Source organism: Babylonia areolata, chromosome 13 (assembly GCF_041734735.1).
Source record: "Babylonia areolata isolate BAREFJ2019XMU chromosome 13, ASM4173473v1, whole genome shotgun sequence".
Taxonomy (NCBI): Eukaryota; Metazoa; Mollusca; class Gastropoda; order Neogastropoda; family Buccinidae; genus Babylonia; species Babylonia areolata.
In genome coordinates this window covers 27880831-27895830 of record NC_134888.1, presented here as the reverse complement: position 1 = coordinate 27895830, position 15000 = coordinate 27880831, and the positions used below count along the sequence as shown (strand labels likewise).

At 45.8% G+C, this 15000-nt stretch overlaps 1 protein-coding gene across 1 annotated transcript in view; it reads right to left on the bottom strand.

Annotated features, from left to right (window-relative positions):
- LOC143288900 (uncharacterized) overlaps positions 1-15000 on the bottom strand; it is a 276061-nt gene that overhangs the window by 27516 nt on the left and 233545 nt on the right. The window contains exons 4-5 of the mRNA XM_076597564.1: positions 4275-4367; positions 1778-1990 (exon numbers count right to left, since the gene is read on the bottom strand). Coding sequence (XP_076453679.1) covers positions 1778-1990; positions 4275-4367 — 306 coding nt within the window. The remainder of the gene's footprint in view (positions 1-1777; positions 1991-4274; positions 4368-15000) is intronic.

Here is a 15000-nt window from a genome sequence, read left to right as displayed (position 1 = left end):
AGAAGAAGAAGAAGAAGAAGAAGAAGAACTATTGACATTACCTACAGGCATCAGAACACGTACCATTCCCACTTTTCCCTTGAAGCGTCACCCTTCTGCAATAACACGATATCACTTTTACCCAAGTTAACTTTTAATTGAAGCCTTGAAGCAGCCACGTGTAAACCTCAGAAAAAAAACAACGTAAAAGAAGCCTGCAGAAAACATGAAAGCGTGAAAGTAGAAGACTAAAAAATAAATAAAAACTGAAATGAACGAAAGAACAAAAAAAAAAAAAAAAAAAAAAAAAAAGGAACAAGGAAGAAACAGAGAAAGAAAAGTTAGAAAGAAGCGAAGGCAAGAAAAGAACAGAAAGAATGAAATGACAGAGAGAAACGAAACAAAACAACAACAAAGAAATAAAGAATAAAAGAAAGAAAGAAAGAATGAATGAAAAAAAAAACCCACAAAAAACTCGAAAAGAAACAAAGAAACAAGCAAACAACAACAACAACAACAACAACAACCCCCCCCCCAAAAAAAAAAAAAACAACAAAAAAACAGCCCTAAAAAAAGAAAAAAAACCCAAAAAACCCCAACAGATCCACACATCCAAGAAGCCACTGGAAAAAAAGGCGTACAATAAACTGGAACCATTTCAGGGAACGGCAAAAATGAGAAATGTGGAAATAAACACCACAGCCACCACCACCAGACAAAACAGCAAAGGGGAAAAAGAGCGAAAGAAAGATATACAAAAAATAAAAGAATAAAATAAAAGTAAAAACGCAGGGAAGCTGAGAAAGGTTGGGGTGGGGTTAAAAATTTATCTAAAAAAAACCCCAGACTAAAAACAACAACAAAACATACACAAAAAAATCGAAAAGAAAAGAAAAGAAAGCTAAACAGATATATTTCTTTTCGTTTTTTTTACTCAAAGGTTTAAGGCAGCCTCTGTTTAAGGGATATAGCTCTCTGAGAGGAGTTATTGACATTTAGAGAATTATGTCCCTTTGCACAGGGAATCGCGACACGTCCTCAACACCTCCCCCTGGCCCCCCGACACCCACCCATCCCACCCAAACATACTCCCCCACAATCACCCTCCCACCCACACACACACACATACTCATGCGCGCGCGGACACGCATACTCAACACTGCACACCACCACCACCACCACTCTCCCCCCCTAACCCCCCCACCCCCCCGATCCTCACTCTCCCTATACCCCAAACTTCTCTCTCTCTTTCACCTCCCCTCCCTTCTGTCTCGTGAACCCCGGCCTCTCACCCACAACCCTCCTACAGCGGCTGTTTCTAAGCCAGCCATGTCATCATACCCCGTCCACGAACGAGAAAAAGAAGAAGAAAGAAGAAGGTACTTCATCATTCCACGGACTATCTTTCTCCAGCGGTTGTTTCTTGGCTAGCCGTATCATACCCTATCCATGAGCGAGAAGAAGAAGAAGAAGAAGAAGAAGAAGAAGAAGGTACTCCATCCATCGACGGACTCATTTTTCTCTAGCAGCTGTTTCTTGGCTAACCAAATCATACCTCATCCTCGAACGAGAAGAAGAAGGAAAACACGAAGAAGAAGAAAGAAGATACCTCATCATTCCACGGACTATCTTTCTCCAGCGCCTGTTTCTTGGCCAGCCGTATCATACCTCATCCATGAACGAGAAGAAGAAGAACAAGAACACGAAGAAGAAGAAGAAGAAGAAGAAGAAGAAGAAGAAGAAGAAGAAGAAGAAGAAGAAGAAAGAAGAAGAACACCTCATCCATCGACAGACTCACCTTTCTCCAGTGGCTGCTTCTTGTACTTGGCGAGACGCTTGACAGCAATGGCCTCCAGCTTGACCCTGGCGGCGGGGTACTCCTTGAGGACGTCCCACAGGTCCTTCTTGGACAGGCAGAACAGGTCCGAGTAACCCACCGACCTGACGCTGGCCGTCCGCCTGTTGCCCGCAGTGCCCATGTTCAGAATGCTGATCTCCCCGAAATAACTGCCTGGGGAACCACCACACGTTTCAAGATTTAATCAACTTTTGACCACGTTGATTAAAACAAAAATCTCAAACACATGCCCGTCAATTGCCTGGGGAACACACGTTTCCAGATTTAATTAACCACCGACACCTTTAATTAATAAAAATCTCAAACACATGCCTTTCAACTGCCTGGGGAACACACGTTTCATGATTTATTTAGTCAACCGTTCACCACTTTGATTAAAAAAAAAATCTCAAACACATGCCTTTCACTTGCCTGGGGAACATACGTTTCATGATTTAATTAACCACAGACCACTTTGATTTAAAAAATAAATCTCACACACATGCCTTTCAAGGTTTCAATATTTAATTAACTTTTGATGATGCATTTCATATTTTCTTATTATCTCCAGCAACACATACATTTTCAAGGTTCTAATATTCAATTAACGTTTGACCTCTTTGACTTTATCTCAAACACGCACTTTCAACGTTTCAAGAATCAATCTATTTTTGATCCCTTTTAATTTTTTTAAAAATCTCAAACAACACACGCATTTTAAGGTTTCAGTATTTTATTTCAAAATTTCAGCAGTTGATTAACCTTTGACTCATTCCATTTTACCGCAAACAAAATACACACATTTCAAGATTTCAATACTTCATTTCATTAACCTTTGCCCGCTTTGATTTCATCTCAAACAATACATATGTATTCCAAGGTTTCAATATCTAATGAACGTTTGACCACTTTTATTTCATCTCAAAGAGCACACATACATGTCAAGGCTTCAAGATTTTATCAACTTTTGACTGTTTGATTTTATCTCAAACAACACACGTATATTTCACGATTTCAAGATGTTAACCACTTTTGACCACTTTGATTTTATCTCAAACAATACACACAGAGATTAAGGTCTCAATGTTAAATTCACCTTTCACCTCTCTGATTTCATTTTAAACAAAACACATATATTTCAATGTTTCAAGATTCAACCAACCTTTTGACACCTTTGATTTTATTATAAAGAATTCTCAAACGAACAAGTTAGAAAAGTCCCATCATCCGACCTCTAATGTCAACCATCATTTGACTCTGACGTCTTCACTCCACGGGACATGTATTGAGGGTCCTCGCGACAAGAATCACACGCCAAGCCCTGAACTGGGTTCTTAGAGAACGGACAAAGAGAGGACGGCCCGAGATGAACTGGCGGCTGACGGGCGCAACAGCTGAATGGTTAAAGCGTTGGACTTTCAATCTGAGGGTCCCGGGTTCGATTTCTCGGTAACGGCGCCTGGTGGGTAAAGCGTGAAAATTGTTTCCGATCTCCCAGGTCAACATATGTGCAAACCTGCTTGTGCCTGAACCCCCTTCGTGTGTATACGCATGCAGAAGATCAAACACGCACGTTAAAGATCATGTTGTCCATGTCAGCGTTCAGTGGGTTATGGAAACAAGAACATACCCAGCATACACACCCCGAAAACGAAGTGTGGCTGCCTACATGGCAGGGTGAAACAGTCATACACGTAAAAGCCCACTCGTGCACATACGAGTGAACGTGGGAGTTGCAACCCACAAACCAAGATGAAAAACTGGTGGCAAACAGTGAAGAGACCTCAGACATGTGACAACCCTTCACTGACATACTGACCTGCATAATAGACTCATGTCTTATCCTTCACTGGCATCCTGACCTGTGTAATAAAGTCATGTCTTTTCTCAGTGAGGTGACAGCCCTTCACTGACATGCTGACCTGTATGTTAAACTCGTGTCTTTTCTCAGTGAGGTGACAGCCCTTCATTGACAAGCACACTCGTCAGCAGCCGTCAAAGGATTAGAGACATCATAAAAACAACAACAGAAAAAAAAACACCAAAAAACGAACGACCAGCCTCTCCAGGTTGGGTCTTGGGGCTCAGCCTGGTGGTAAGGCTGTACAGGGTTTGGATCTTGGTTCCTCCAACACCACAACAAAGACACAAGCCCTGGACATCCTGACCTGAGGAGCGTCAGCCAATAGGTCTTTAGTCAAACTGCACTCTGACTAACCAGGTTTCAAGGTAGTCACTACCAGCCAGTATATCATCAGTCAAACTGCACTCTGATTTACCAGGTTTCAAGGTAGCCACTACCAGCCAGTATATCATCAGTCAAAGTGCGCTCTGACTAACCAGGTTTCAAGGTAGCCATTACCAGCCAGTGTATCATCAGTCAAAGTGCGCTCTGACTTACCAGGTTTCAAGGTAGCCATTACCAGCCAGTATATCATCAAAGTGCGCTCTGACTTACCAGGTTTCAAGGTAGCCAGCACAGTTTTCCCGTTGTCCGCCACCACGTGGAGTCTGCCCCTGTTGACAATGTACATCTCCTTGCCAACCTCTCCTGCAAACACAACACATAAATACATAATTAATACAGGAATGATACACAAATAAACAAAACCATACAAATACAGGATGGTTTTACCCTCACGTTAATAGCATCATTGGTGAAGTGTTTCTTTTTGTGTTCACAATGTATATCTTCTCGCCCACCCTACCAAAAACAACACAGATATAGACACATCCACAGTAGTCTAAAGGTAATAGCGCTGAACTTCGTGAGAGTTCCGGGTTCGATTCTGGCAGCGTCTGATGGGTTTAGAATGTAAAAATGTTTTTTTCCGATCTCCAGGATAAACATATATGCCATATATGCTCGTGTGTGCACGCATGTTAGGTTGAAAGTTAAAAAAAAAAAAGCCCTATCATAACCTTTCACGGCCATCAGAGCAGTGAATTCATATTCACTCTGGTCTATGGCTCGGCATAGGAAGGCAGATCCTATCGTGTCTATGGCTCGGCATAGGAAGGCGGATCCTATCGTGTCTATGGCTCGGCATAGGAAGGCGGATCCTATCGTGTCTATGGCTCGGCATAGGAAGGCGGATCCTATCGTCTCTTTCTGACATTTTAACCTTCCCCGATCGAGATCAGGTGCCCCTTCACACCTGGATGGAGTGAGCTAAATCGGAGTAAAGAGCCTTCCCCAAGGAGACAACACCATGCCGAAAGGGGGGATCGAACCCTGGCAACGCGCAGTATACACATAGAAGATGAAATACGCACGTTAAAGATCCTATGATCCATGTCAGAGTAAGGCGAGCTATTGAAACAGACAAATGCCAAGCCACCACAACAAGATCACACAGTGGAAAAAAAAATCCAAGAAAAGAGAGAAAGGAGAAGGAAGGAAATACTGAATAAAACTAATACTTAAACTAATGCTACTAATAACAGACAGTACTTATATTGCGCAAACTCAAAACGCCTCACATGAAACGATATATTTATATACAATAGTGCATAATAACACACCTCTGCACATGAAAAAAACAAGACATATACGTGTACCTACAAACCAAGACAATACTATAAGTTGCAGCAATGAACAATCACACACACACACACACACACACACACACACACACACACACACGACAAAAGATGCTTTGCACACGCGCACACACACACTCGCGCACACACAAACACCCATCCACAGATATGCACACACACACACACACACACACACACACACACACACACACACACACACTTCATTCGCTATGCTTCACCAAACCCAAAGGCCTGTTTGAACAGGTGGGATTTCAAGTTTGTTTTGAAAGAAGACAGCGTTGGTAAGATCCTGGGGAAGAGTATTTCAGACAGAAGGTGCTTGACACTGAAAGGTCTTTTGGTCAAATGCCTTTGAAAAGACTTTAGGGACTCGAAGGAGCATTTCAGCTGAAGACCCGAATGAAGGAAGCAAGCAGGCAAAGAGGTCAGGGGACGTTTGGATCAACTCTTCCTTGCACGGGTCTTTCACGTCACGTGGTTCCGCAGCCAAGGACTGACTAAATACCGGAAACAGTTCAAAGTTTGGGTTGAACCGACACTCGTTCTGCCACATTTCCGCTACCCCTCATCCGCCCCTCCCCCCCACCTCCGGCTCCCTCCACTGCCCCCCCCCCCTTTAAACACACACACATATACACACACGGGCGCGCGCGCGCGCACACACACACACACACACACACACACACACACACACACACACACCTCCCTGTTCTATTTATCGTGATCTTCAAAACTTCGTCTGTGATTCCATTAGCATTCCGCATTCGGCTATTCTGAAATAGCCTCTTATTAATAGCATCCTTTTGACAACTCCTCACATCCTCCCCCGGTATGATTTCACGGCCCTTCTCCAACTTGCTCATGATTTCATTTGGACGTCCCCGTTGCCGCTTCCCGTCTTGTGCGTGTGATTCCATTAGTGTTTGTCTTTCGGTTTTTTTCCCTGGTTCACCTAATTACTCTGGCGTTCCTTTTGCGTGTCTTCGTGCCCGTTATTCATTTGATGTCACCTCCCCCCTCCCTTTTCCCCCTCTACCCAACATGCCAATAATTCCATTTATCCTTCCCGTTTGACTCTTGCCAATTTGTCCATACTTTCATTTGGATTCCTTTAATTCATTTATTTTGTTTTCGCCTTTTCCAAATACCCGCTCCGCTGGTGTTTTCCACTGGTGTTCTCTTGGCAAGGAGGAAGGCAGCAGAGTGGTTCCGGAGCTTATCTTCCAATACAGTGTCCGTGAAGGTCTGGGTTCGGTTCCCGGTCTCGCCCGATCTCGCCGAGAGTTTGACTGGAAAATCAAGCTGAGCAAACTGGCAACGAAAGTGTTGTCCTCTTGCAGCATTCTGCAGAAGAGACCCACTCTGCTGGGTACACAGATATACATGCGTGCACTCAAAGCCTGACTAAGCGTTTCGTGCATCTGCTTCTTCTTACTTTTGTTTTTGTTTACTGTTTTAATTTTTCCAGTTCATTAATTTAATCACTTAACTATTTATTTACTTTTGTATCTTATTTTACTTATTTCCCTCTCATTTTCCCTCAAGGCCTGACCAAAGCGCGTTGGGCTATGCCGCTGGGCAGGCATCTGCCTAGCAGATGTGGTGTAGCGTATATGGATTTGTCCGAACGCGGTGACGCCTCCTCGAAAAATCGAATCTGAAACTTGTACTTCTTTAAACTGCTGACTTCTTCTTCTTCTTCTGCGTTCACTCGTATGCACACGAGTGGGCTTTTACGTGTATGACCGTTTTTACCCCGCCATGTAGGCAGCCATACTCCGTTTTCGGGGGTGTGCATGCTGGGTATGTTCTTGTTTCCATAACCCACCGAACGCTGACATGGGTTACATGATCTTTAACGTGCGTATTTGATCTTCTGCTTGCATATACACACGAAGGGGGTTCAGGCACTAGCAGGTCTGCACATATGTTGACCTGGGAGATCGTAAAAATCTCCACCCTTTACCCACCAGGCGCCGTCACCGTGATTCGAACCCGGGACCCTCAGACTGACAGTCCAACGCTTTAACCACTCGGCTATTGCGCCCGTCAAACTGCTGACATATCTTGAGGCCCTTGTGGTCTGTGTTACTTCTTCTGTTGTTGTCCCCGTCTCCATTTCTCATATTCACTGAATTCCGTTGCTGCTGCTGCTGTTGTTGTTGTTGTCTTGTTTAATTTTTCCTCTTTCTCTTCGCGAACGTTGTTACCAGAGAACCAAAAAGATCAGTGAGAACTGTTACACTGTGTTAGCTTAAGTGATGGTTTGGTGCTACGTGGGTTGGTTAGAGCGGTTTGTTTGTCATTGTGTTTTTTGTTGTTGTTGGTTTTGTTTTACGAACACACTACAGAAAATCAATGGTGAAACAGAATCATGTATTAAAGAAACCACTAGTAACTTACAAACAGCTTCCAACTTCAAAACTGAAACAGGACAGCCCCGGAAAGTAAAATAAACAAACTATAAATAAACGATTAAACAAACAAACAAACAAACAAATACATAAATAAATAAATCGATGAATAAATATATAAATAAATTGAAGAAGGAAAGAAAGAAGAAAATAGTGACGTGTATCAACGATTAGTCTGACTGTGAAGGCGGCCACCCAAAAGCTGTAAGACAATTGCCTTAGCTGTTCCCTCTCTTATTGGGCATTGGGCAAACCTTCGCCCATGATTTATTTATGACTGGCCCACGGGAAAAAAAAGATCTCACGCCACCAGAACGATGTCAAGACTACTATGGAGGGGCGGGAAGTGGAGGGGGCGGGGAGGGGGGGGGAGGGCGACGGGGGATGGGGGCTAGGGGAGGGGGGGGGGGAGCAACTGAAAGGCGGGACAACTCCCAACTGGACCCGATCGTATCTGAAACCTTGTCTCCCTTGGATAATTAGCCGGCTAGAGTGACGTGTGCAGAGTCCTTCTTTATGCAAATGAGGTACGTGCCCAAGGGAGGCTGAAGTGAGGAGAGTGGTCGTTTGGAGTCAGCAGGAAGTCCGTGGTATGCATGGAAATCTGACTGTGCCGTGCCATGCTGAACAGGACTAATCCACTGGAGTACAATTACAGGCGATTGAGGGAATTTCTGCAGTCACAGACTTTGTCAGTCTTCAGTCTCTCTCTCTCTCTCTCTCTTATACACACACACACACACATCCTCTACCCTTTCAAATTATTGTCGCGCGCACGCGCGCGCGTGTGTGTTTGTGTACGTGCTTATGTGCGTACACACACACACTCACACTCCCTCACACATGATTATATATATATATATATATATATATCTGTGTGTGTGTGTGTGTGTGTGTGTGTGTGTGTGTGTGTGTGTGTGTGTGTGTGAGCACGCACGCACAAGCCGTTCATCTTTGGTGAGAGTCTTACAGTTCAACAACGAAACATTTAGACTTACCATTTGGCAATGCAATGAACATAGCAGTTTCCTTTCTTCCCCTCACACAATGCTCCTTTATTTCTTTCCCGAAATGCAGTCGTAGGCGTTCGTGACACACGTGACACACGGACTGTTTATGCTGAATGCCCATCCATCCCTGTCTGCACCCTACTGAACATCGCTGAATGCCCATCCATCCCTGTCTGTACCCCACTGAACATTGCTGAATGCCCATCCATTCCTTTCTGTACCCCACTGAACATCGCTGAATGCCCATCCATCCCTGTCTGCATCCCACTGAACATCGCTGAATGCCCATCTATCCCTCTCTGTACCCCACTGAACATTGCTGAATGCCCATCCATCCCTGTCTGTACCCCACTGAACATCGCTGAATGTCCATCCATTCCTTTCTGTACCCCACTGAACATCGCTGAATGCCCATCCATCCCTTTCTGTACCTCACTGAACATCGCTGAATGCCCATCCATTCCTTTCTGTACCCCACTGAACATCGCTGAATGCCCATCCATCCCTGTCTGTACCCCACTGAACATCGCTGAATGCCCATCCATCCCTGTCTGTACCCCACTGAACATTGCTGAATGCCCATCCATCCCTTTCTGCACCCCACTGAACATCGCTGAATGCCCATCCATCCCTGTCTGTACCCCACTGAACATCGCTGAATGCCCATCCATCCCTTTCTGTACCCCACTGAACATCGCTGAATGCCCATCCATCCCTGTCTGCATCCCCACTGAACATCGCTGAATGCCCATCATCCCCTTTCTGTACCCCACTGAACATCGCTGAATGCCCATCCATCCCTGTCTGTACCCCACTGAACATTGCTGAATGCCCATCCATCCCTGTCTGTACCCCACTGAACATTGCTGAATGCCCATCCATCCCTTTCTGCACCCCACTGAACATCGCTGAATGCCCATCCATCCCTGTCTGTATCCCACTGAACATCGCTGAATGCCCATCCATCCCTGTCTGTACCCCACTGAACATCGCTGAATGCCCATCCATCCCTGTCTGCACCCCACTGAACATTGCTGAATGCCCATCCATCCCTTTCTGTACCTCACTGAACATCGCTGAATGCCCATCCATTCCTTTCTGTACCCCACTGAACATTGCTGAATGCCCATCCATCCCTGTCTGTACCCCACTGAACATCGCTGAATGCCCATCCATCCCTTTCTGTACCTCACTGAACATCGGTTTTCTCCCTTTCTTCGGTCTTTGTTGTGAATGTCAGTCACTGGCACACGTTGGCTGTGTGTCAGCCGTTGTCTGTATACATGGTTCACAGACAGTTCATTCCCTAATTTACACTGTTAATCAGTATGTAAGGAAATGCTGATCCATCACCGTGAAAGCATGTATGTACATCGGCACACTGAAATGCTGAAGCATCATCTGTTGACCCTTACGTTTTGAGTTGCTGCAATGACATACCGCTCTCATTTACCCCACGTAAACCAAATTGCTGAATGACTCATGACTTTCCTTACTGTCCCAACTGTACATTGCTGAATGTCTCATCCAGTCTTCGTGTCTTCAACACCAAATTGACACATCAGTATCAGCCTGCTGATCGAATCATCTGTCTGACCATTTTGAAACAATGATGCCTCATTTTGTGTTGTTTTGTGAATGCATCCATCTTTTGTACCCTGACATTGCTATCATCATCCTGGAACAGAAATGTGAAGCAATCATCCCCGCACATGACATCGTGATGCCCAAGCATCTGGTCTCACAAGACTCGCGAAACCACCACCTTCCACTACGTTCTCCTATCCCTCTTCTCTGATCTGCACCCCACACTCGTTTCTCCCTTCCTTGGCTTTGTTGTGATTTCACCCCTCCCAACGTTGCTTTCACCGTTGTCGTTCTGTTCACAACATTCTTCTCTATCTACACTTTTTAATCTTGAGGTATGTTAATAATTGAAAAACGGTTAAAATGAATGTATCTCCATGCTCGCTTTTTTCATCGTCTCTATACGTTTCGTGTGTTGCATGAGTCCGGGTATTAATACAACACACGTAGTAATGATTTTGACTGATACTTTACGTTAATACATTGTTTTTCCTTTTCTTTGAAATGCAAAGAAGTGTTGTGTGAACAGTGTAGGAGATGGGAACTTCGTAAACAGCTGGGAGATCGGGTGGAATTGAAGACTTGTTTTGTGTGTTGTGAGCAGTTCTTAAGTTTTGTATTTAAACACATTTGAAGAACATCCCTCCGCTCATGTGTCTGGTCTACAAGCTGTAACCCTCCCTTTTCTTCTCCCTCCTCCGCCTTTCTTCGTACCCCCCCACAGCCCTGCCATTCTTCCTACATTACGTATTCCACCCTGCAACCTTATATGTACGTGCTGCGTTCTTCTCTCTCCTTATATTGAAATGAATGTTATTATATTCCCCTCTCTCTCTCTCTCTCTCTCTGATAATATTGCTCTTGTCCCGCTCACTCTGGACTACAATGGGTGATGGACTGTTACTTAATCAACATCATGATGGGGTCTAATGGTGATAAAACGTAGATATTGTTTTATCTTCTTATGAAGATAGAAGTTGGAAGATAGTAGAGGCGCAGGGCAAGCGTTCGAAGGGGTGGGAGAGGGGGGGGGAGCGTGTTTTCCACGGTGATATGAGCATGTTGCTTAAGTCATTAAACCATTTGAATCTCTCTCTCTCTCTCTCTCTCTCTCTCTCTCCCCTATCACCACCCCTTTATACTGTCTGTCCTTCAGTCTGCCTGTCATACCTACAACGTACCGCACGTGGAAACCGGTGAGTGACTGATGAAGCGTGGCTGCGGAATGTCTGGCCACCCATAAACTATGAAGATGATGATCATACTTCTACTCCTCCCCCTCCTCCTCCTCCTGCTGCTCATGATAATAATTGGCATCTGTGATGCGCTCTAACTTCTGAACACAGGGGACTAGACTGTTAATCATCAACATCATTATGGGGACAAATGGTGAAAAAATAGCATCACGTGGTACTTATCATTATCATGAGTAGTAGTAGCAGCAGCAGTAGTAGTAGTTGCAGCAGCAGCAGCAGCAGCAGCAGTAGTAGTAGTAGTAGTAGTAGTAGTAGTAGTAGTATCATTATTATGGATGGGCAGATGTTCCGAAGTCAGAAGAAAAAAAAATCAATGATAAACAAATAAATGAAATAAATCGAAAAAGAAATTGATTGCCATTCTTCAGGTCAACTGAGCTTCTGATCAATAATTTTCTAGGTATTTTGCATTCACACACTGCATTTGTATTCAATATGTAAACCACGCGGTTCTTCTCCTTGTGAAATGGGAGACGATCCTTGTCGACCATGATCGGCAGAATCGCACAACTGTGGACGATTTGGTTCCAAGCATGGGAAACAGAGGACCGAATGGTGCATCATCGCCGCAACTTTAGAATCCCTTACACCATCCTCCCCATTCCCCCTCCCCCTCCCTTCCACCACCATCAGTTTCACTGTCTGCCTGCCTTCAACCGCCATACTCCCTCCCCCCCTCACCCCCCACCTTCCCACTTCCTATTGCACGTGCAAAACGGGACGGTGACAGGTGATGAAGCGTGGATGCACAACGTCTGGCCGTCCATCATGGCCCCGTCAGCAGTACACGTTGTCATGGCAGCAGAATGGTGTGAGGGTGTGTGTGTGTGTGTGTGTGTGTGTGTGGGGGGGGGTGGGGGGGGGGAGGGCGGATGTGTAGGGGGTATGAGAGGTGGAGGTGGGGGGGGGGAGGGGCGATGCCAGACAGTCAGCATCAGGTTGTTGTTGGGGACAGATGGACACAGACAGACAGACAGACAGACTCAGAGAGGCAGACAGGGAGACACACACACACACACACACACACTTGAACGAGGGTGCAATGGTGATTTTGAAATAAAATACTTATTTCAATTTGGTTTTCCAGTTCTATGCAATTTGTTTCTCTTCTTTGGCATAGATTGATATGGATCATAAATCAGTGGGTAAGGGGTGGGGTGTGTGTGTGTGTGTGTGTGTGTGGGGGGTGTGAGAAGAGGGATGCTGATGGAGCGGAACCTGAAGAGAACCCCAACGTCAAGGAAAAGTAAAAGACACGCAAGCCGCCCGAATCCCTTCCGTGCTTTGTTCTGTCTCCCCAACGTCAGACTTTGTTCTGTCTGTCTGTCCCCAACGTCAGACTTTGTTCTGTCTGTCTGTCCCCAACGTCAGACTTTGTTCTGTCTCCCCAACGTCAGACTTTGTTCTGTCTGTCTGTCGCCAACGTCAGACTTTGTTCTGTCTGTCTGTCCCCACCGTCAGACTTTGTTCTGTCTGTCTGTCGCCAACGTCAGACTTTGTTCTGTCTGTCTGTCCCCACCGTCAGACTTTGTTCTGTCTGTCTGTCGCCAACGTCAGACTTTGTTCTGTCTGTCTGTCCCTAACGTCAGACTTTGTTCTGTCTGTCCCCACCATCAGACTTTGTTCTGTCTGTCTGCCCCCAACGTCAGGCTTTGTTCTGTCTCCTCAACGTCAGACTTTGTTCTGTCTGTCTGTCCCCACCGTCAGACTTTGTTCTGTCTCCCCAACGTCAGACTTTGTTCTGTCTGTCTGTCGCCAACGTCAGACTTTGTTCTGTCTGTCTGTCCCCACCGTCAGACTTTGTTCTGTCTGTCTGTCGCCAACGTCAGACTTTGTTCTGTCTGTCTGTCCCCACCGTCAGACTTTGTTCTGTCTGTCTGTCGCCAACGTCAGACTTTGTTCTGTCTGTCTGTCCCTAACGTCAGACTTTGTTCTGTCTGTCCCCACCATCAGACTTTGTTCTGTCTGTCTGCCCCCAACGTCAGGCTTTGTTCTGTCTCCTCAACGTCAGACTTTGTTCTGTCTGTCTGTCCCCACCGTCAGACTTTGTTCTGTCTGTCTGTCCCCAACGTCAGACTTTGTTCTGTCTGTCTGTCCCCACCGTCAGACTTTGTTCTGTCTGTCTGTCCCCAACGTCAGACTTTGTTCTGTCTGTCTGTCCCCACCGTCAGACTTTGTTCTGTCTGTCTGTCCCCACCGTCAGACTTTGTTCTGTCTGTCTGTCCCGAACGTCAGACTTCGTTCAGTCTATCTGTCCCGAAAGTCAGACTTTGTTCTGTCTGTCTGTCCCGAAAGTCAGACTTTGTTCTGTCTGTCTGTCCCCAACGTCAGACTTTGTTCTGTCTGTCTGTCCCCACCGTCAGACTTTGTTCTGTCTGTTCCCAACGTCAGACTTTGTTCTGTCTGTCTGTCCCCACCGTCAGACTTTGTTCTGTCTGTTCCCAACGTCAGACTTTATTCTGTCTGTCTGTCCCCACTGTCAGACTTTGTTCTGTCTGTCTGTCCCGAACGTCAGACTTCGTTCTGTCTGTCTGTCCCGAACGTCAGACTTTGTTCTGTCTGTCTGTCCCCAACGTCAGACTTTGTTCTGTCTGTTCCCAACGTCAGACTTTGTTCTGTCAGTCTGTCCCCACCGTCAGACTTTGTTCTGTCTCTCTATCCCGAACGTCAGACTTTGTTCTGTCTGTCTGTCCCCAACGTCAGACTTTGTTTTGTCTCCTCAACGTCAGACTTTGTTCTGTCTGTCTGTCCCCACCGTCAGACTTTGTTCTGTCCGTCTGTCCCCACCGTCAGACTTTGTTTTGTCTCCCCAACGTCAGACGTTGTTCTGTCTGTCTGTCCCCACCGTCAGACTTTGTTCTGTCCGTCTGTCCCCAACGTCAGACTTTGTTCTGTCTGTCTGTCCCCAACGTCAGACTTTGTTCTGTCTGTCTGTCCCCACCGTCAGACTTTGTTCTGTCTGTCTGTCCCCACCGTCAGACTTTGTTCTGTCTGTCTGTCCCGAACGTCAGACTTCGTTCTGTCTATCTGTCCCGAACGTCAGACATTGTTCTGTCTGTCTGTCCCGAACGTCAGACTTTGTTCTGTCTGTCTGTCCCGAACGTCAGACTTTGTTCTGTCTGTTCCCAACGTCAGACTTTGTTCTGTCTGTCTGTCCCCACCGTCAGACTTTGTTCTGTCTGTCCCCAACGTCAGACTTTGTTCTGTCTGTCTGTCCCCAACGTCAGACTTTGTTCTGTCTGTCTGTCCCCACCGTCAGACTTTGTTCTGTCTGTCCCCAACGTCAGACTTTGTTCTGTCTGTCTGTCCCCACTGTCAGACTTTGTTCTGTCTGTCTGTCCCCACCGTCAGAC